Here is a 23,882-nt window from a genome sequence, read left to right on the forward strand (position 1 = left end):
ATTATGGAATAAGAGTCCATTGGTGTGCAGTGAAGTTGGCAATGAATGATATATGCACATCTTGTCAAGTCAATGAGACATACTGTATCAGGATAAGTTATCGCTGAGGTTCCAAGGATGGTGACAAACAGGGCTGTGCCTCCTTGTCTTCAGTCAACTTTACCAAGAGGTTTCTGGATCTTCAAGGTAAAGCTACATGAAAGCAAAATGGCATGATGATCAAAAGTGAAGCTGTACATACTCTAGAATCACAGATTGGTGGACCCCCAATCATCTCAAGATGGAGCAGAGGAAAATATTGTTGCCCTTCAGAACTAAAATGGTGGTCATAAACATCAGAGAAGCTGTACTTCTCCAAGTTTGATGAGAAGGTTAAAAGGGGTTTCTGCCCTAGGACTATCGATCTAGTACCTTATAGAAAGTATTTATGATACAGATCTGCAATATAAAGCTTTATTGTAAAATAAATTAATCTCATAGAAAATATCACCACCAAGAATGATGGTAGACGAGAAGACCATGTCCCACCAGTACATCGACATCTACTAATCAGTCATCACATTCACCTATGTTTGTCTGGGGCTGTAACTTCAGTAATTCCAGTGAGGCCACAGTTTTGGAATCCCTATATTATACTACATTCGGCATTGCTGAAAAAAAACTCTCAGCTTGAGAGAAAGTAGTCAGGCCATGACCCAAGGAAATGTAGCGTGCCACAGTCTGCCTCACCAACGACTGATCAAGGGCTGTATGAAATAAACAAAACACTATACAGCCATTATATTTTTGGTTTTTAGATTAGAATCCTACGATCTGAAAATAAAAAAAAAAGGAGTAAAAAAATACAAAAACAAAATAAAAGAAAAAAAAAATTCTCTCCCCTCTAACATTACGTACAAAATTCAAGTGCAATTTAAAATATTAATTATACTACACACTTCGCTCTCTCGCCATAATACTCGTTTGCAGGTAGTTTCTTAAACCAACTGGAGAAACAAGAATGCGCCAACTTCTTGTGACTTGAAGTGAAAAAAAAAGTTCTGAAGCCGACACAGAGATGATGTAAGCATAATCCAAACTCTGTGAAGACCCCTGATGAAGTCTATGAGTTGCCACTTTGTGAAGACCCCTGATGAAGTCCACGAGTTGAAACTTTGTGAAGACCCTTGATGAAGTCCATGAGTTTAAACTTTGTGAAGACCCCTGATGAAGTCCATGAAGTGCCACTTAGTGAAGACACCTGATGAAGTCCATGAGGTGAAACTTTGTGAAGACCTCTGATGAAGTCCATGAAGTGCCACTTAGTGAAGACTCCTGATGAAGTCCATGAGGTGCCACTTTGCCATCCAAGAACCTTCCATGCCAGGTCAGAATAGATACGTCCCATGTGTATTGGAGCGATCACCATACGCAAGTTGTGGGGAGAATATCGTGATTCAGTGCAAATGAAGGGGGGGCAAAAATGTTTAAATGGCTGAATCCAGGGGCACCGATTCAAATGGAAAGGAAGAGGGTAGGGAGGACAAGTCAAGTCTCCTGGGCTATGGATACCCACTAAATTCAAAAACCATGATCCCACAAAGTCCACTCAAAAATGAAGAAAGAGAAAAAATGCTGTGAGAAGAGTTCACAGTTCTAGGCAAAGGATTGCACTTGCTCACTGAGCCACCCGACTTCAGGGACAATCCAAAGTGGTCTATGGAAAGGTTTCGTATCACTGTACACAGCAGCTTGTCTACTTTTTTGAGAAGAACGTGATATTGCAGGGTTCTGGATGCAGGGTTGTGGTATGATAATGGATTTTTTTTTTTTAAAGTCTGGAGGATTTTTGTACCTTTTCCCCCGGCTACATAAAAAAAAGCTAAAAAAATAAAATAAAGAGGAGTACCCAGAGCGGTGTCCATAAAATCATTTGTCAAAAAAGCCCTTTTTTTTGTTTTTTTTAATCTTTCAAATGAATGGGAAAATGAAGACGACAAAATAAGTCTTATGTGGAGCAGTGACGTCTGCAAAGAAGAGTATGGATAAAAAAAAACAAATGGAAAAAAATAAAAAATAAAGTTATTTGTAAGGCCGTAAAAATCTGGAAACTTTTGAGCGGAGTAGTTTAATAAAAGATCTTGGAAACATCTCCTTAGATTCCTGTGCTGTGTACTTGAAATAATTTTGGGGATGCGCCAGGACGTCGAAGAGAGCCTTGATCAACTTCTTGTCCTGCGGAACCGAAAACAGAAAGTGAAAGGACAGAAAATCACCGATCTGGGTATGGGTGGGTGAGGGGTCATCATCAGTGGGGAGGGGCTTAGTTACAAGGGGGAGGGGATTTGGGATTGCACAAGAAAAATTAAAACATCTTTAGGGGTTGTAACCTGAACCACCATGAAAACGTGCAACTGGCTTAGAGGGAGGCTGGCTTAGAAGAATACTTAAAGGGGCTTTTCATCAGCAAAAAAAAGTGTCTCTCTCTTTTTAAAATAATTCCCAAAATTCCCCCAAATAATTCCGCGCGGTCATCGGTTTACATGCGGTGAACAGTTCCATCATGCCTCGCTCTAGCAATAGCTCCGCCCATCGAAGCTGCTGACTCGTTCTCCAGTCATACCACGCCTCCTATAGGCCACGCCCCCTATAGACCACGCCTCCTATATGCTTTTCTTAGGCTTCTTTCACACTTCAGTTGTTTGGCGTCAGTCACTTCTGACATAGTGACGGATCGACGGATCCGTCACAATTGTTGAGAAAACAGTTCCAACGGATCCGTTTTTTTGACGGATCCGTTACTTGGGGGTTGTCTGGGAAAAGTATCTACTTTTTGGAGCATGCGCAATTGAAAAAGCAGATTGGAGCGACGGATCCGCCGAAATGACGGTTGCGACGGATCCGTCGCCCATAGGCGGCCATTCTATGGAATGACGGACGCGACGGATCCGCCGCAAACCGTCATTTCGGCGTTGACAAAAAACGTTTCAATGTCCGTCTATGTCTAGACAATGTCCGCCAAATTTCGACGGAACGGACGACCATCCGCCACAATCCGTCGCCAATGCAAGTCTATGGGAAAATAACGGATCCGCCAAAAAAATGACGGATCCGTTATTTGAGGAAACTGGCGGTTTTAGACTGACGCCAAACAACTGAAGTGTGAAAGAGGCCTTAAAGGTCTAAGCTTATACTTGATCCTGACCATTGTTGAGCCTTCGAAGATAAGATCACGAGAAGTCTCAATATTCAGGATCGGGGATGAAACGTGACTGGAGCGGAAATTTGGAAATGGTCAATTAAATGTAGAACAAGGCAGGAGGGTAGGGATTAGGAATAGACGTTTACGGAAAACCTTGCTACCTGACTCAGTGGGTAAGAGCTCTACTGACTGCAACACAATTTTTCTTAAAATTTCTGATAACGTACTTTTAAAATCTCTTGATGGTTTTCTGAAGCGTATAATCTTCCATCACGGACAATATCTTCTATTAATTGTTGGTAATCCTCTGTGAAATTAAAAGCAGATGGAACAACAGTAATTAGATGCAGTTTATCATTTGGATTGGATCCGAAAATTGGGACCATCCATCAGTAATGGGGACATTTATGATGCCAAGTTCCACATTCACTTCTCTACCCCAGGGGGAACTAAATCGTCAGAGCGATTGCTTTTATATCCAGAAAACTCCGTTCTCGGCACCGGAGTGCGTCTTACAGGGGCTTCACCTAGACTGGAAGCGGTATCTCTCTCTATAGGATACGAGGTAACTTACTAATTGCTGAGGGTCCTATCATTGGGACCCCCATGATCCCGAGAATGAGACTCTGCATGGCCTCGTCTGAACGGAACAGTGGTCACAGGATCTCCCGAGAATGAGACTCTGCACGGCCTAGTCTGAATGGAGCAGTGATCACAGGATCTCCCGAGAATGAGACTCTGAATGGAGCAGTGGTCACAGGATCTCCCGAGAATGAGACTCTGCACGGCCTAGTCTAAATGGAGCAGTGATCACACGATCTCCCGAGAATGAGACTCTGAATGGAGCAGTGGTCACGGGATCTCCTGAGAATGAGACCCTGCACGGCCTCGTCTGAATGGAGCAGTGGTCACGGGATCTCCCGAGAATGAAACTCTGCAGCCCTAGTCCGAATGGAGCAGTGATCACAGGATCTCCCGAGAATGAGACTCTGCACGGCCTCGTCTGAATGGAGCAGTGGTCACGGGATCTCCTGAGAATGAGACTCTGCACGGCCTCGTCTGGATGGAGCAGTGGTCACGGGATCTCCCGAGAATGAGACTCTGCACGGCCTCGTCTGAATGGAGCAGTGGTCACGGGATCTCCTGAGAATGAGACTCTGCACGGCCTCGTCTGAATGGAGCAGTGGTCACGGGATCTCCTGAGAATGAGACTCTGCACGGCCTCGTCTGGATGGAGCAGTGGTCACGGGATCTCCCGAGAATGAGACTCTGCACGGCCTCGTCTGAATGGAGCAGTGGTCACGGGATCTCCTGAGAATGAGATTCTGCACGGCCTCGTCTGAGTGGAGCAGTGGTCACTGGATCTACCGAGAATGAGACTCTGCACGGCCTTGTCTGGATGGAGCAGTGGTCACGGGATCTCCTCGCCATTCAGATAGGGCACTAAAAAGTCCCATTCTGTATGTGAAGGACCGTCCATATGACTGATCAGAGTTATAAATGGTGGTGGTCTGACTCCCCACACCCCCACAACTCACTGCACACGAAACCAGGTCATACCGTCATATGTGACATAAGGCACTTGAAATCCTTTCCCGCTGTTCCCCTCGTTTGACTTGAACTGGATCCACAGCTTGCGTGACCGCGATGTGAACGCTATGGGTCGCTCGTACGTCTGGCAGGTCTCGTAGGTGGTGATGGAAGATGGAGAAGCTGGAAGGAAAAATAGATCTGTTGGTTGAACGGCATCCACTGCAGATCACAGGACTCGGCTGTGTCTGGTATCAGCAGTCAGCTTGTGTTCAGCGGGACGGCAGCCACTAATAGTCATCATTGTCAGGGCGCCATCTAGAGGCCGTGAGTCTTATGACTACAAGTTTTCTTTCGATTTATAATTTCTTATTTGGCAATAATAAACCAGAAACTAAGTCCTTTACTTGTCTCAGTAACAAGATGTGCCCCCCATACATGCATCAGACACAAAATGTACCCCCTATACATTAGTCAGACACAAGATGTGCCCCCCATACATGCATCAGATACAAGATGTGCCCCCTATACATGCATCAGATAGAAGATCTGCCCCCTTATACATTGCTCAGACACAACATGTGCCCCTATACATGCATCAGATACAATATGTGCCCCCTATACATGCATCAGACAAGATGTGCTCCTATACATGCATCAAATTAGAAGATGTGCCTCCTATACATTGCTCAGACACAAAATATGCCCCCTATACATTGCTCAGACACAAGATGTGCCCCCTATACATTGCTCAGACACAACATGTGCCCCCTATACATTGCTATATATATATAATCATTGTGAGGGCACAGAGCGCCATCTAGAGGCCGTGAGTCTTATGACGACAAGTTTTCTTTCGATTTATAATTTCTTATTTGGCAATAATAAACCAAAAACTAAGTCCTTTACTTGTCTCAGTAACAAGATGTGCCCCCCATACATACATCAGACACATGATGTGCCACCTATAAATTGCTCAGACACAACATGTAGCCACTATACATGCAGCAGATACAAGATGTGCCCCCTATACATGCATCAGACAAGATGTGCCCCCTATACATGCATCAAATAGAAGATGTGCCCCCTTATACATTGCTCAGACACAAGATGTGCCCTATACATTGCTCAGACCAACCATGTGCCCTCTATACATGCATCATATACAAGATGTGCCCCCTATACATTGCTCAGACACATGTGCCCCTATACATTGCTCAGACACAACATGTGCCCCCTATACATTGCTCAGACACATGTGCCCCTATACATTGCTCAGACACAACATGTGCCCCCTATACATTGCTCAGACACAAAATGAGCCCCCTATACATTGCTCAGACACAAAATGTGCCCCCTATACATTGCTCAGACACATGAGCCCCCTATACATTGCTCAGACACATGTGCCCCCTATACATGCATCATATACAAGATGTGCCCCCTATACATTGCTCAGACACATGTGCCCCCTATACATCGCTCAGACACAAGATGTGCCCCCTATACATAGCTCATAAACAACATGTGCCCCCTATAGATTATTATATGTGTCCAGACACTCTGAAGTTCCCCATGTCCTTATATAAAGAGGCTACTAGTGCTGAAAGTAGCAACTTCTGACATTTCAGACTCTATAGGGCTTTTCTGCGTTTTCGGGTCACCCCCCCCCCCCCCTTGATGTCCCGTTTTCCGCCCCTTTTCACATTGGGGCTCCGTGTGACGTCAGAGCACATCAGCGATACATGTGCAGAACATCTCCCAACTCTTCCGGGAGGTCTCCACCTTAATCGGGACCCTCCAGGATGCTTCAGTTCTCTAGGACTATAATGCTGGGTGAGCTCCGATCAGAACAGTGGCGGTCCGACTCCTGGCACCCTTCCCCTCCCCCACAGATTGGATTACCGCAGGCAATGAATAATGGCGTCTCATATGGTCCAAGGCTAAATAAAGAATGTAAGAATCAATCACCGCTTTTTCTCATGACTAACACGTCCCCGCACTCGTCTTCAATTGGTAGAAAGATCTCTGGGACCACGATCAATATTCTTCTTTTTGGAGGGGGGTTTATGTTCCAGATACACTCCACATGGGCGGGATAATTTCCGGGGTAGTTGGGAGACTCGATATAACCCGTGTAATCTCCTAGTTCCCCTCCGCAGTGCTGGTCTGGGGAGAAAGACATGAGTTTTATGCATTTTTATGAGACCAATCTAGTAAAATGCTGGGGGGCTGGGAGGTCTTAGTGATAAATCCAGTATGTTGGACCCAGCAGAGAGTCGGAGAACCCTCCCGAAATCGCCAGACAACGCGACTTACTTTTGCAATGCGTCACATTCGTAGAGCCATCGAAGTCGGTGCTGGTATTTCCCGGGCAGGTTATACAGAAATTCTGCCCGAACTCCGGCTGATACGTTCCGATCGGGCATCGGATACATCTGTGGGTGGTGGAATTGTAGAAATGTCCGGGAGAACAGTGAACTGGAAAGAAATGAAAGGATCGATAACCAGAATGCCAGGGGTGTATATAGCAGGGTAAGGGGTAGGGCTGTGGGACAGGGTGGCACAGATCACCCACCTTTGGTCTCACAGTCCTGGAAAGACACTGCGCTTTCATACTTCGTGATCAGTCCTCCTCCACATGGAAAGCAAAGTGTTCGGCCCGGATCTGGCTGATAAGTGCCCATTGGGCACGGCTTGCATGGTTTGAACCCGTCAACAGAGTAGTATCCTGGGGCACACTGTCCTAAAAAAAAAAAGGAGAAGAATGCTAAACGAGATTGACCAAACACGGCAGAGTCATCAGCGGGAGAACCTGCCATCACTTACCTCCACATTGAGACAAATTTCTTGCTCCGGGAATGCCCATGCCATCGTTACCGGGACAAGGTTCACATGCCAGCTGGCCTTCCAGGTCTTGGTATGTCCCCGGCACGCAGAGGGCACAGTGATTGGTCTCTCCGTTTTTGTAGTATGTGCCTGCACCACAAGGGACTGAAAAAATAAAGGGTGCGTATTATCATTATACGATCATTCTATACAGTATAGTCTTTGCTTTCTCTCCTGGAATATCGAGGAGGTTTCCGAACAAAAGAGGACTCTTATAAAAGATGTAGACTGCCGTCGAGGTTGGGGACACGCGTTGAGGTCTGGGACGTGCGTCGAGGTCTGGGACGCGCGTCGAGGTCTGGGACGCTTGCAAACGTCGCCAATCCTCCTAGACCCACATAAATCACCGAGAAAGCATCGCTCCCACAACTTTCACCTGATACTTAGCCATTAGGTGAACATTTTGGAGTGGTACAAAAACAAAAGGTTCCTCAGGGGCGGGGACAGGATATGAAAGGGGAGTGGTCTAAAAACAAAAAGACAATGTTTATTTAACAGTGTGACACACTTTCTGATTTTCCTACAGAAAAAATGATCATTTTTGGTAAGTGTTCGGAGGTCCTGTCTGTTTAGGGGTGGAGGGGCACGAGGTGCAGGACTACATAGGGTGTCAGAAGGGGCCTTGATAAAATAATGATGTATTCATGTAATGGTGCCCAAGTTATAGAAGTTGTATATTCTTCGTAACAAAATACAAATCCGTGATAAATGACATCACAGGTCTCCATAGAGGTTTTATTTTCCACATATGACATCACTACAGACATATTTCCATACACACCGCATTTTCCATCCTGCAGCGCCTGCCCCGTTCCGCACGCCTCCTGGTTCTCGCTGCCCTTTGCCGGCTTCTGCGCCACTTCATATTCTATGCCGGAGAACTGGATGTAAAACTGCTGCTTGTTGATGGACTTTCTTAACGTTTTAATAGCGGCCTGAAGCTTCAGCTCCATCCTCTTCCGCACACAGTCGGCATTACACGAGTCTAAGAACAATTCATCTATATAAATTGCTGCATTATTTAGGTCACATTGTCTGTGTGTCTGACATCAAGCATTGCCATTTGAAGCTATATATTCTGTTGGAATCTAACTGAAAAGGACACCTGTGTGGAGTCTTAGCCAATCAGCATCACTGTGGATGCCTTCAGATAATCTGATTGGCTGAGAGCAGACAACAGGCCTCTACTCACAATGCTCCTCCCAAAAGTCCTTTTCAGCTGGATGACGTCTTAATATGCAGCTCCCTATGGCAGTGGAGCTTTACAAAAAAGTAAATGGGAGAATACCGGTTATTACGTGTATTATATACACGTAAACAAATATCATTATTCCCGTGGGCTCAGATGTAGCCGCGACCAAGCCTTACCATCCCTTTAAAGGGGTTGCACCATCTTGTACATTTATGCCATATAACAGATGCAGCTCCCAGCCTAAAGAACACTACAGTCAGTCTTATCCCAGCCTAAAATGGCAGATACCAGGGAACAATAGTTTATCATTCACCTGGTGCCAACAATGATGAGAAATACAGTATTACAGCACTTATTAACCTCTGCTTACCCGAAACCTCGTCCCTCTTCACCTCCAGCTCAAATTCAGCAATGATATGAGAAACTTCTTTGGACGGGGATTTCCGGCCTCTTCTTTTTTTCTTCGAAGAGTCGCACTTCAGGTTCACGTATGTGACGTTGCAGTACTCTGTAAAATGATGAGTAACAGCATTGCTAAGACTTTTGCTCTTGGTTCAGCGTACGCCAAGATTAATGATGCAAGATAAACAGCTTTTTTTTAACAAAAAACAAACAAACTAAAAACATTTTTGTGATACTCTGTCGGGAAACGTTTCTGCTATACATGTCTACTTGTAGCCACCCAGTGGTTGTGATGTGAACTGCAGCCCCTTGAAAATGTGGCTAGCATATCACAATGCGTTGGTTTCATGATAAAGAGTAGTACCAAATTAACTTTAAGAAAAGGTGAAGGTGGACACATTTGTCAGGAACACGATGGTCATAAATCCATAGCAGCCAACCTGATGACAGACAGCAGCTTATTCCTGCTATGTGTAAAATTATTGCAATAATTCTCTAAATGCGCAACTTACCAATCCCTGACTGCTTTCCAAAGTCCCTTGTTCTGTCTCTAACCCGTGGACGCAGGTGACACTTGGCATCTTTAATCTTGAAACGGGCTTTCTGGGCTATGAGCGGCCCAATCGGATCTGGATGCCAGAGAGGAAATGTCAGCAATTTTAACAAGGATACGACAGATTTTTTTTAAAGAGACAATGACAGATAACATAGGATCCACCATTCACAATAGGTGATGTCACAGCTCACCTCCTCCTCCTGTATAATGTCTGATAACACCTCTATATACAGTAGACAACACAGGATCCACCATTCACAATATGTGATGTCACAGCTCACCTCCTCCTCCTATATAATGACTGATAACACCTCTATATACTGTAGATAACACAGGATCCACCATTCACAATAGGAGATGTCACAGCTTACCTCCTCCTCCTGTACAATGACTGATAACACCTCTATATACAGTAGACAACACAGGATCCACCATTCACAATAGGTGATATCACAGCTCACCTCCTCCTCCTCCTCCTGTACAATGACTGATGACACCTCTATATACTGTAGATAACACAGGATCCACCATTCACAATAGCTGATGTCACAGCTCACCTCCTCCTCCTGTACAATGACTGATAACACCTCTATATACAGTAGATAACACAGGATCCACCATTCACAATAGATGATGTCACAGCTCACCTCCCCCTCCTGTACAATGACTGATAACACCTCTATATACAGTAGATAACACAGTATCCACTATTCACTATAGGTGATGTCACAGCTCACCTCCTGATACCTATGTCTATGTGACTGCTGAAAAGAATATAGATACATATACACCCCCACCCCCACCCCATATATACTATGAGAAAAAATAAAAGCAAGGCACTAAAATATATATTTTTTAAATAAGTAACAACTACCTGCTATAAATAATGTCTTTTCCTGATCTATTTTGATACATTCAGAGCAATTGCTAATATTTCTACCAACTAGTAATAAATCTCACTTAACCGCGATGCATTTAGCAGAAGAACAAAAGAGAAGATTGAAAATAATTCTCCATAGAAAAAAATATAATAAATTCTGTAAAAAGGTAACATAAAAAGTAATCCAAAAATATTCTATATTACTGTAGAATGACGCTGCCTCCGATGAAAAGCTTCCATCATTGGGCGTCCTACCTGAGCAGGTGGGTATCGTCGCGTTGCGTCTCAGGAGCGCTTTGCTTTGCTGCACGGGCAGCCCGCAGCTCAGCGAATAACTGTTCTCAGACTCTAGGAAAAGAAAACAAACATTAGTGCAATAATAAGGACACTCCGACAAGTCATTTTAATTAGAAGGATCCTGCTTCTTTTGTCTATACAGTTCCTATGTGTTTCCATGGTTACAGACTACAAACAAACCTTCTGTAGTCTGATCCGCCTACTACACGGAGAGAAGTCTTCTGTACCAAAAGCACACCCTACTTTATCTATCTGGATAAGAAGAGGGTCATCTTTAAGACGGTACTGGAGACAGTGTTGTGGGGGGAGAGCTCTTGCTGAAGTTAGTTGCTTTACAGTCAGAACAAGCAAAGGCATTTGATCGAGATAAAATCGGAGAATAGGAATTTAAAGGGATTGTCCATTGCTTGGACAACGCCTTCTCAACCCCCATTTCCACCCCAGTAAAATAATAACAACTAAATTCACCCTCGATGGTTGTGCTGTTCCAGCGGTGTCGGCATTGGCTCTCTCCCGAGGATTGCGTGACATTGTTATGTTACGCGATCATTGAGGCCAATCAGTGCTTGGTTCACTTCTCTTCTCCTAAAGACTAATCACACATATCTGTAAGAAGTGAGGGAAGGAAGAGCACAGGTCTCACTTCCTTCAGATGTATGTGAGAGCAAGTGTGTACAGTGCTGGAACAGCACCAGCAGGGAATATAGGTGTTAGTATTTTACTGGGGAGAAACAGAGATTGAGAGGGGGTTGTCAGAGTGGTGGACACCCCTTTTAAGGGAAGAATTACTTTAAAATATTGTGTGCTATAATCAGGGCTATGGAGTTGGAGTCGGAGCCCATTTTGGTGGAGTCGGAGTCATGGAAATTGAGGAGTCGGAGGTTTGGCTTACCGACTCCACAGCCCTGGTTTTAATACTGCTTGCGTTACAGAATTCTCATGATAAAGGGGTAAGAAAATGGAACAGTGTTAAAGGGGTATTTTCAAACTTATTAGTTATCCTCTATCAATTGGTGAGGGTCCCCGAGGTAGGACCCCTAGTGATCGAGAAGTAACCCCTGATCCCTGTCGGTTAGTAAAGTACTATACCTAAGCCGCAGTAATAGAATTACAGCAAATGCATAAAATTAAAAAAAACTGGGAATGGCTACAAGTAAAGCAGCACAACTCAATGTCAAGTAGCTGCTGCTAAAGCAAATGTAATTTTTGTATGTAGTATTGAAACCTGAGATTATAAGATAACACTTCCATATAAATCCCTGGGTAAGACCGAATCTGAAATATGGGGTTAAGTTTTACATAAAATATATGAAAAACGGAGAGGGTTCGAAGGAGGTTGACAAAAAAATGACATGGGATAGGAGCTATGAAACCTTATCCTATACGAACCTGGTACAAAGAGAGTGTTGGCCGGACAGGACAAGAAGCAGTTATCGATCCCCGCCGGCTTGCTGCAGATCAGCTGAGCTCTCTGGGTCGGCTTGTAGCTGGGGACGCATTTTGCCGTCTCTAGGAAAAACAGAAAACAATAAGACCCCACTGATTAAGACACATTATAAGGAGATTACCTTAGGTGAAGACCCCAGAAGATGCTGAAGATGGAGGAGAGGTCGATGGGTAACACCAAAACGTAGGAGAAGACAATGAGCTCACCAATACAGTCTCTCTTATTCCAATGCAGCTTCCTCCCGGGAGGACAGGAGCACTCGAAGCTTCCCAGGGTGTTTATACAGCCCGAGTCACAGCTGCCATTATTAATGCTGCATTCATCAATGTCTGAAGGGAAGACATGCAAGGGTTAATTACACACTGCAAAAACCAGACTGTAAAGCCGAGTCACCTTATAAATACATTTGGGCCAAAGCCTGTATTATACTCCAGAGCTGCACTCACTATTCTGCTGGTGCAGTCACTGTGTATATACATTACTGATCCTGAGTTACATCCTGTATTATACTCCAGAGCTGCACTCACTATTCAGCTGGTGCAGTCACTGTGTACATACATTACATTACTGATCCTGAGTTACATCCTGTATTATACTCCAGAGCTGCACTCACTATTCTGCTGGTGCAGTCACTGTGTACATACATTACATTACTGATCCTGAGTTACATCCTGTATTATACCCCAGAGCTGCACTCACTACTCTGCTGGTGCAGTCACTGTGTATTCAGGATCGGCATTGTTATGACTCCTAGTTCCGGGGGTGCACTTTTGGGGTGGGAGTCAAGCACCGAGAAACCCACCTCACATTCCCTGTAAATTATATAATTCTGTCTGCCACCACCAGGGGGAGCTCACTGCCTTAGAATTTATTGTATAGTTTATAAAGAGCAGCATAAACGACTGTGCAGTGAGCTCCCCCTAGTGGTGGTTGCAGGTGAACATAAAAGTTATCCAGAGAAACCCGACCCCCGTACATGATAGGATATTCTTTATAATGGAGGGGGCGGGGGAGCATTTTGCTATGTGACCCATGAGGATGGTAATGCTTACAAACCTCCGCAGTGCGTCATCCCGTACAGCGTGTACCCCTTGTGGCACAGACACTCGAAGCTCCCAGGATAGTTGATACAGATGTGATCGCAGGTTCTCTCAAAGGAGCACTCATCGATATCTGAAAAGAGAGGGATAACACATTACACAGAGATGGCCGACCTACTATAATTGGAGCAGATCTGTCCCCAGATTTCACTGTACACTCAGCAGACTTAATTCAATAGATCTCTCAAACCTGATGAGGCCGGTGTACTAACTTTGAAAACCTATGTCAGAATGGCTGCATAATCCCAATATTAAAGTGACAATTTTACGAGTCCAGCTATAGAGAGAGAGTCTGATGTATTCGGTCTCTACCTACCTAGCCAGATTGACAGCTGCAGCCAGCACTGAGCAGCGAGAGATCTCAGCGGGGAGGAGGGACACTGAGGAGCTGTCAATCAGGTGGGCCGAAATTCAGCAGCAAGGAGGAGGTACATTGAGGAACTGTCAATCAGGCTACGTGGGAGGAGTTAAACTTTCAGATAAGATTATACAGCCATTTTCATAGTAAATACACCAGCCTTATCAGGTCTAAGTGATCTATTTATTTAATTTAAGCAGTTTGTATTTTGAAATCTGGTGACAGATCCACTTTTATAATGGGACCTGAGGCCAATAAGCCATCCGTGCACCCGTGTATAGTAACTGTGTGCAGTCTCTCTGTGCTCCGCACTTCTGCTGCCTTCCATTGCTGGCACAGGGGCTACCAGACACCTATCACTGTCAGACATCTTGTCTCCCATGGGGTTAATCCTGTGTCCTCTCCAAAAAGTATACTTTAAAGGAATAACTCAGCCAATGGCATGGATGTATTGAAGTACCCCTTTAAAGTTAGTTTAAAAAGCAAGAAAACTTTTCCAAAAAGTTTTGCTATATTATATTGTAGCCACTTTTTAGTGGTTTGGATTGGTGCGAGTCACAATCAAAGAAAAAAAAATATCTGTTCTGCTAATCCTTGGTGTGCAAGACGACGTACAGACACTGCAGAGTGTTGGTGAGGGGTCTCAGGGCTTTTTTCATAAGTGACTACAACACATCAAAAGTTAACTTGCCCTTCAAAATTGATTTGATTAAATGCATGCAGTACATATGACAAGCACAGGGTGGCGCCAGAGCATTGCAGTAATGATATGTCTAGATACTGTTTCTTTAAAGAAGCACTCTTCCTCATCCTCCTCTTCATCCTCCTCCTGTTCCTCCTCCTGCTCGTCTTCCTACTCTTGCTTCCATCAAAGTTTTTATCCTCTTAATATATTGCTATCATCATATTATTTAGCACTCTATACTTACAATTGCTCTTTCTGCCTTCTACCTAGTTAATTCTCTTTTCTATTATGACACCTCATGATTAAAAACTGACTAGCTGAAGCATTCTAAGCTCTATGTAGAAACAGGAGGTCAATTTTGCCAGTATGAGTCATCACTGCAAAAGTCTATGAAAGTCAGAGTAGGGAGCATCTGAGTTAGTAGATGAAGAGGGGAATGATTTCTGCAGGGACAAGAGACTTCCTGTTTCTGCACAGAATACAGTGAAGCATTAGCTGGGTAGAAAGGCAAAAGGAGCAATTGTATTTGTTGAAAAACGGCTCCTGAGACACTTTGGAGAAATGGCCGCACCGCTGGTTCTACCACATCAATGTAACGCCGAGATATTCGTGTACCAAGGTAAGAGGGGTCTGTTATGACCCCAATGGCGAGGGTCTCAGAGAAACAAATAAGTCTGCGACGTACAAAAATCCAGCTCATAGGGCAGTGGTAACTGGGTTGACCATATATCTACTCCTAACGCCAACACTAGCAGTAGCCGGGGAACATGCCTACGTTGGTCGCTAGATGTCTCGCGCCAGCCGGAGGACTAACTACCCCTAGAAGAGGAAAACAAAGACCTCTCTTGCCTCCAGAGAATAGACCCCAAAAGTAGGACAGTAGCCCCCCACAAATAATAACGGTGAGGTAAGAGGAAATGACAAACACAGAGATGAACTAGATTTTAGCAAAGAGAGGCCCACTTTACTAATAGCAGAATGTAGTAAGATAACTTATATGGTCAACAAAAACCCTATCAAAATCCACGCTGGAGATTCAAGAACCCCCGAACCGTCTAACGGCCCGGGGGGAGAACACCAGCCACCCCAGAGCTTCCAGCAAGGTCAGGAAACAAATAATATGCAAGCTGGACAAAAATGCAAACAAAAACAAATAGCAAAAAGCAAGAAAGCAGACTTAGCTTAATCAAACAGGAACCAGGATCAGTAGGCAAGAGCACTACAGATTAGCTCTGATATCAACGTTGCCAGGCATTGAACTGAAGGTCCAGGGAGCTTATATAGCAACACCCCTGACCTAACGACCCAGGTGAGCATACAAGGGATGAATGACATACCCAGAGTCAAATCACTAGTAGCCACTAGAGGGAGCCAAAAGGTAAATTCACAACAGTACCCCCCCCTTAGTGAGGGGTCACCGAACCCTCACCAAGACCACCAGGGCGATCAGGATGAGCGGCGTGAAAGGCACGAACTAAATCGGCCGCATGCACATCAGAGGCGACCACCCAGGAATTATCCTCCTGACCATATCCCTTCCACTTGACCAGGTACTGAAGCCTCCGCCTGGAGAGACGAGAATCTAAGATCTTCTCCACCACGTACTCCAACTCGCCCTCAACCAACACCGGAGCAGGAGGCTCAGCAGAAGGAACCACAGGCACAACGTACCGCCGCAACAAGGACCTATGAAATACGTTGTGGATGGCAAACGACACCGGAAGATCCAAGCGAAAGGATACAGGATTAATGATTTCCAATATCTTGTAAGGACCAATGAAGCGAGGCTTAAATTTGGGAGAGGAGACCTTCATAGGAACAAATCGAGAAGACAGCCATACCAAATCCCCAACGCGAAGTCGGGGACCCACACCGCGGCGGCGGTTGGCAAAACGCTGAGCCTTCTCCTGTGACAACTTCAAGTTGTCCACCACATGCCCGCAGATCCGCTGCAACCTATCCACCACGGAATCCACCCCAGGACAGTCAGAAGGCTCCACATGTCCCGAGGAAAAACGAGGATGGAAACCAGAGTTGCAGAAAAATGGCGAAACCAAGGTGGCGGAACTAGCCCGATTATTAAGGGCAAATTCAGCCAACGGCAAGAAGGTCACCCAATCATCCTGATCAGAAGAGACAAAACACCTCAAATAAGCCTCCAGAGTCTGATTAGTTCGCTCCGTTTGTCCGTTAGTCTGGGGATGGAAAGCGGATGAAAACGACAACTCAATGCCCATCCTACCACAAAAGGATCGCCAGAACCTGGAAACAAACTGGGATCCTCTGTCCGACACAATATTCTCAGGAATGCCGTGCAAACGAACCACGTTCTGGAAGAACACAGGAACCAGATCAGAAGAAGAGGGCAGCTTCGGCAAAGGAACCAAATGGACCATCTTGGAGAAACGATCACATATCACCCACATGACAGACATGCCCTGAGACACCGGAAGATCAGAAATGAAATCCATAGAGATGTGTGTCCAAGGTCTCTTCGGGACAGGCAAGGGCAAGAGCAACCCGCTGGCACGAGAGCAGCAAGGCTTAGCTCGAGCACAAGTACCACAGGACTGTACAAATAACCGCACATCCCTTGACAAGGAAGGCCACCAAAAGGACCTGGCCACCAGATCTCTGGTGCCAAAAATTCCCGGGTGCCCTGCCAACACCGAGGAATGAACCTCGGAAATGACTCTGCTGGTCCATCTAGCAGGCACAAACAATCTGTCAGGTGGACAAGAGTCAGGCCTACCAGCCTGAAATCTCTGCAACACACGTCGCAGATCTGGAGAAATAGCAGACACGATAACTCCTTCCTTAAGAATACCCACAGGTTCAGCGACTCCAGGAGCATCAGGCACAAAGCTCCTAGACAGAGCGTCGGCCTTCACATTCTTAGACCCTGGCAAATACAAGACCACAAAGTCAAAACGGGAGAAAAACAATGACCAGCGGGCCTGTCTAGGATTCAGGCGTTTAGCAGACTCGAGATACATCAGATTTTTGTGATCAGTCAAGACCACCACACGATGCTTAGCACCCTCGAGCCAATGACGCCACTCCTCAAATGCCCACTTCATGGCCAACAACTCCCGATTGCCCACATCATAATTTCGCTCTGCCGGCGAAAACTTCCTAGAGAAAAAGGCACAAGGTCTCATAGTAGAACAACCAGGGCCTCTCTGTGACAAAACGGCCCCTGCCCCAATCTCCGAAGCATCCACTTCAACCTGAAAGGGAAGTGAGACATCAGGCTGGCACAAAACAGGCGCCGAAGTAAACCGGCGCTTCAACTCCTGGAAAGCCTCCACGGCAGCAGGAGCCCAGTTAGCTACATCAGAGCCTTTCTTGGTCATATCCGTCAGCGGTTTAACAACACTAGAGAAATTAGCGATAAAACGACGGTAGAAGTTAGCAAAACCCAAGAACTTCTGAAGACTCTTAACTGACGAGGGTTGAGTCCAATCATGAATAGCTCGGACCTTGACTGGATCCATCTCCACAGCAGAAGGGGAAAAAATGAACCCCAAAAAGGGAACCTTCTGTACACCAAAGAGACACTTTGAGCCTTTTACAAACAAAGAATTTTCACGCAGAATCTCAAAAACCATCCTGACCTGCTCCACATGCGAGTCCCAATCATCAGAAAAAAACAGAATATCATCCAGATAAACAATCAAAAATCTATCCAGATACTTCCGGAAAATGTCATGCATGAAGGACTGAAAAACTGAAGGTGCATTAGAGAGACCGAATGGCATCACCAAGTACTCAAAATGACCTTCGGGCGTATTGAATGCGGTTTTCCATTCATCGCCCTCCCTAATGCGCACAAGGTTGTACGCACCACGAAGGTCTATCTTGGTGAACCACTTGGCACCTTTAATCCGGGCAAACAAATCTGACAACAGCGGCAAAGGATACTGAAATTTGACAGTGATCTTATTTAAAAGCCGATAGTCAATACAAGGCCTCAAAGATCCGTCCTTTTTGGCCACAAAAAAGAATCCCGCACCAAGAGGGGAAGAAGAAGGACGGATGTGTCCTTTCTCCAGAGACTCCTTGATATATGAACGCATAGCGGTATGTTCAGGTATCGACAGATTAAACAGTCTTCCCTTAGGAAACTTACTGCCAGGAATCAAATCTATTGCACAGTCACATTCCCTATGAGGAGGCAGTGCACTGGACTTAGACTCGCTGAAGACATCCTGATAATCAGACAAATACGCCGGAACTTCCGAAGGCGTAGAAGAAGCAATAGACAAGGGCAGGGAATCTCCGTGAATTCCATGGCAGCCCCAGCTTGACACTGACATAGCCTTCCAGTCCAAAACTGGATTATGGGTCTGTAACCATGGCAACCCCAAAACAACCAAATCATGCATTTTATGCAGAACAAGAAAACGTATTACCTCCCGATGTTCGGGAGTCATGCACATGGTAACCTGTGTCCAAAACTGCGGTTTATTTTTTGCCAATGGCGTAGAATCAATACCCCTAAGAGGGATAGGATTTTCCAATGGCTCAAGAACAAATCCGCAGCGCTTCGCAAATGACAGATCCATAAGGCTCAGGGCAGCACCCGAGTCCACAAACGCCATGACAGGATACGATGACAGTGAGCAAATCAAAGTTACAGATAGAATAAATTTAGGTTGCAAATTACCAATGGCGACCGGACTAACAACCTTAGTAAGACGTTTAGAGCATGCTGAGATAACATGTGTAGAATCACCACAGTAGTAACACAAGCCATTCTGGCGTCTATGAATTTTCCGCTCATTTCTAGTCAGGATTCTATCACATTGCATTAAATCAGGTGTCTGTTCAGACAACACCATGAGGGAATTAGCGGTTTTGCGCTCCCGCAACCGCCGGTCGATTTGAATAGCCAGGGCCATAGAATCTGTTATGACCCCAATGGCGAGGGTCTCAGAGGAACGTGGAAGTCTGCAGAATACAAAAATCCAGCTCATAGGGCAGTGGTAACTGGGTTGACCATATATCTACTCCTAACGCCAACACTAGAAGTAGCCGGGGATCATTCCTACGTTGATTCTAGATGACACGCGCCAGCCGGAGAATCTAGCTACCCCTAGTAGAGGAAAACAAAGACCTTTCTTGCCTCCAGAGAAGGGGACCCCAAAGCTGGATAGAAGCCCCCCACAAATAATGACGGTGAGGTAAGAGGAAATGACAAACACAGAAATGAACCAGGTTTAGCACAGAGAGGCCCGCTTACTGATAGCAGAATAAAGAAAGGTAACTTATATGGTCAACAAAAACCCTATCAAAATCCACACTGGAAATTCAAGAACCCCCGAACCGTCTAACGGTCCGGGGGGAGAACACCAGCCCCCTAGAGCTTCCAGCAAAGGTCAGGATGTAGATATGGAACAAGCTGGACAAAAATACAAAACCAAAACAAATAGCAAAAAGCAAAAGGCAGACTTAGCTGATATAACTGGAACCAGGATCAGTAGACAAGAGCACAGCAGACTAGCTCTGATAACTACGTTGCCAGGCATTGAACTGAAGGTCCAGGGAGCTTATATAGCAACACCCCTAACTAACGACCCAGGTGCGGATAAAAGGAAAGACAGAAAAACCAGAGTCAAAAAACTAGTAACCACTAGAGGGAGCAAAAAGCAAATTCACAACAGTACCCCCCCCTTAGTGAGGGGTCACCGAACCCTCACCACGACCACCAGGGCGATCAGGATGAGCGGCATGAAAGGCACGAACTAAATCGGCCGCATGAACATCAGAGGCGACCACCCAGGAATTATCCTCCTGACCATAGCCCTTCCACTTGACCAGGTACTGAAGCCTCCGCCTGGAGAGGCGAGAATCCAAGATCTTCTCCACCACGTACTCCAACTCGCCCTCAACCAACACCGGAGCAGGAGGCTCAGCAGAAGGAACTACAGGCACAATGTACCGCCGCAACAAGGACCTATGAAATACATTGTGAATAGCAAACGACACAGGAAGATCCAGACGAAAAGATACAGGATTAAGGATTTCCAATATCTTGTAAGGCCCAATAAAACGAGGTTTAAATTTGGGAGAGGAGACCTTCATAGGAACAAAGCGGGAAGAAAGCCATACCAAATCCCCAACGCGTAGTCGGGGACCCACACCGCGGCGGCGGTTGGCAAAGCGCTGAGCCTTCTCCTGTGACAACTTCAAGTTGTCCACCACATGATTCCAGATCTGCTGCAACCTATCCACCACAGAATCCACCCCAGGACAGTCAGAAGGCTCCACATGACCCGAAGAAAAGCGAGGATGGAAACCAGAGTTGCAGAAAAAAGGCGAAACCAAGGTGGCGGAACTAGCCCGATTATTAAGGGCAAACTCAGCCAACGGCAAGAATGTCACCCAATCGTCCTGATCAGCAGAGACAAAACACCTCAAATAAGCCTCCAAAGTCTGATTGGTTCGCTCCGTCTGTCCATTAGTCTGAGGATGGAAAGCAGACGAAAACGACAAATCAATGCCCATCCTACTACAAAAGGATCGCCAGAACCTGGAAACGAACTGGGATCCTCTGTCTGACACAATATTCTCAGGGATGCCGTGCAAACGAACCACGTTCTGGAAAAACACAGGAACCAGATCGGAAGAGGAAGGCAGCTTAGGCAAAGGAACCAAATGGACCATCTTGGAGAAGCGATCACATATCACCCAGATAACGGACATGCCCTGAGATAGCGGAAGATCAGAAATGAAATCCATGGAGATATGAGTCCAAGGTCTCTTCGGGACAGGCAAGGGCAAGAGCAAACCGCTGGCACGAGAACAGCAAGGCTTAGCTCGAGCACAAGTCCCACAGGACTGCACAAATGACCGCACATCCCTTGACAAGGAAGGCCACCAAAAGGACTTGGCCACCAGATCTCTGGTGCCAAAAATTCCCGGGTGACCTGCCAACACCGAGGAATGAACCTCGGAAATGACTCTGCTGGTCCACTTATCCGGGACAAACAGTCTGTCAGGTGGACAAGACTCAGGCCTATCAGCCTGAAATCTCTGCAACACACGTCGCAGATCCGGAGAAATAGCTGACAAGATAACTCCATCTTTAAGAATACCAACAGGATCAGCGACTCCAGGAGCATCAGGCACAAAGCTCCTAGAAAGAGCATCGGCCTTCACATTCTTTGAACCTGGTAAATACGAGACAACAAAATCAAAGCGGGAGAAAAACAATGACCAGCGGGCCTGTCTCGGATTAAGGCGTTTAGCAGACTCGAGATACATCAGATTTTTGTGATCAGTCAAGACCACCACACGATGCTTAGCACCCTCAAGCCAATGACGCCACTCCTCAAATGCCCATTTCATGGCCAACAACTCCCGATTGCCCACATCATAATTTCGCTCGGCAGGCGAAAACTTCCTAGAGAAAAAGGCACAAGGTTTCATAACAGAGCAACCAGGGCCTCTCTGCGACAAAACGGCCCCTGCCCCAATCTCCGAAGCATCCACCTCAACCTGAAAGGGAAGTGAGACGTCAGGCTGGCACAAAACAGGCGCCGAAGTAAACCGGCGTTTCAACTCCTGGAAAGCCTCCACGGCAGCAGGAGCCCAGTTAGCTACATCGGAGCCCTTCTTGGTCATATCCGTCAAAGGTTTCACAATGCTAGAAAAATTAGCGATAAAACGACGGTAGAAGTTAGCGAAGCCCAAGAACTTCTGAAGACTCTTAACTGACGAGGGCTGAGTCCAATCAAGAATAGCTCGGACCTTGACTGGGTCCATCTCCACAGCAGAAGGGGAAAAAATGAACCCCAAAAAGGGAACCTTCTGTACACCAAAGAGACACTTTGAGCCCTTGACAAACAAAGAATTTTCACGCAAAATTTTAAAGACCAACCTGACCTGCTCCACATGCGAATCCCAATTATCAGAAAAAACCAAAATATCATCCAGATAAACAATCAAAAATTTATCCAGATACTTCCGGAAAATGTCATGCATAAAGGACTGAAAAACTGAAGGCGCATTGGAGAGCCCAAAAGGCATCACCAAGTACTCAAAATGACCTTCGGGCGTATTGAATGCGGTTTTCCATTCATCACCTTGCTTAATGCGCACAAGGTTGTACGCACCACGAAGGTCTATCTTGGTGAACCACTTGGCACCCTTAATCCGGGCAAACAAGTCAGACAACAGCAGTAAAGGATACTGAAATTTGACAGTGATCTTATTTAAAAGCCGATAATCAATACAAGGTCTCAAAGATCCGTCCTTTTTTGCCACAAAAAAGAATCCCGCACCAAGAGGGGAAGAAGACGGACGAATATGTCCTTTCTCCAGAGACTCCTTGATATATGAACGCATAGCGGTATGTTCAGGTACCGACAGATTAAACAGTCTTCCCTTAGGAAATTTACTGCCTGGGATCAAATCTATAGCACAGTCACAGTCCCTATGAGGAGGTAGTGCACTGGACTCAGACTCACTGAAGACATCCTGATAATCAGACAAGTACTCCGGAACTTCCGAAGGCGTAGAAGAAGCAATAGACACAGGCAGGGAATCCCCATGAATACCACGACAGCCCCAACTTGAGACTGACATAGCCTTCCAGTCCAGGACTGGATTATGGGTCTGTAACCATGGCAGCCCTAAAACATCCAAATCATGCATTTTATGTAAAACCAGGAAACGTATCACCTCGCGGTGTTCAGGAGTCATGCACATGGTAACCTGTGTCCAATACTGCGGTTTATTTGCTGCCAATGGTGTAGCATCAATACCCCTAAGAGGAATAGGATTTTCTAATGGTTCAAGAGTAAAACCACAGCGCTTAGCAAATGAGAGATCCATGAGACTCAGGGCAGCACCTGAATCTACAAACGCCATGACAGGATAAGATGACAGTGAGCAAATCAAAGTTACAGACAGAATAAATTTAGGTTGCAAATTACCAACGGTGACAGGACTAACAACCTTAGCTATACGTTTAGAGCATGCTGAGATAACATGTGTAGAATCACCACAGTAGTAGCACAAGCCATTCCGGCGTCTATGAATTTTCCGCTCATTTCTAGTCAGGATTCTATCACATTGCATTAAATCAGGTGTCTGTTCAGACAACACCATGAGGGAATTTGCGGTTTTTCTATCACATTGCACCGAATTAGGTGTCTGTTCAGACAACACCATGAGGGAATTTGCGGTTTTGTGCTCCCGCAACCGCCGGTCAATTTGAATAGCCAGTGCCATAGTATCATTCAGACCTGTGGGAATGGGAAAACCCACCATAACATTCTTAATGGCTTCAGAAAGGCCATTTCTAAAATTAGCGGCCAGTGCACACTCGTTCCAATGTGTCAGCACGGACCATTTCC

At 45.6% G+C, this 23,882-nt stretch overlaps 1 protein-coding gene across 6 annotated transcripts in view; it reads right to left on the bottom strand.

Annotated features, from left to right (window-relative positions):
- Positions 1 to 440: 440 nt before the first annotated feature.
- Positions 441 to 23,882, bottom strand: part of SCUBE1 (signal peptide, CUB domain and EGF like domain containing 1) — a 215,359-nt gene continuing 191,917 nt past the window's right edge. For all 6 annotated transcript variants that reach the window (XM_077266573.1, XM_077266575.1, XM_077266571.1 and 3 more), the window contains 14 exons: positions 13,431 to 13,547; positions 12,581 to 12,703; positions 12,317 to 12,436; positions 10,886 to 10,978; positions 9,707 to 9,823; positions 9,163 to 9,300; positions 8,382 to 8,585; positions 7,541 to 7,705; positions 7,290 to 7,457; positions 7,031 to 7,192; positions 6,683 to 6,880; positions 4,742 to 4,894; positions 3,409 to 3,488; positions 441 to 2,214 (listed from right to left, as the gene is read on the bottom strand). In XM_077266573.1, coding sequence (XP_077122688.1) covers positions 2,062 to 2,214; positions 3,409 to 3,488; positions 4,742 to 4,894; positions 6,683 to 6,880; positions 7,031 to 7,192; positions 7,290 to 7,457; positions 7,541 to 7,705; positions 8,382 to 8,585; positions 9,163 to 9,300; positions 9,707 to 9,823; positions 10,886 to 10,978; positions 12,317 to 12,436; positions 12,581 to 12,703; positions 13,431 to 13,547 — 1,991 coding nt within the window. In that variant the 3' untranslated portion in view covers positions 441 to 2,061. The remainder of the gene's footprint in view (positions 2,215 to 3,408; positions 3,489 to 4,741; positions 4,895 to 6,682; positions 6,881 to 7,030; positions 7,193 to 7,289; positions 7,458 to 7,540; positions 7,706 to 8,381; positions 8,586 to 9,162; positions 9,301 to 9,706; positions 9,824 to 10,885; positions 10,979 to 12,316; positions 12,437 to 12,580; positions 12,704 to 13,430; positions 13,548 to 23,882) is intronic.

Source organism: Ranitomeya variabilis, chromosome 5, assembly GCF_051348905.1.
Source record: "Ranitomeya variabilis isolate aRanVar5 chromosome 5, aRanVar5.hap1, whole genome shotgun sequence".
Lineage (NCBI taxonomy): Eukaryota > Metazoa > Chordata > Amphibia > Anura > Dendrobatidae > Ranitomeya > Ranitomeya variabilis.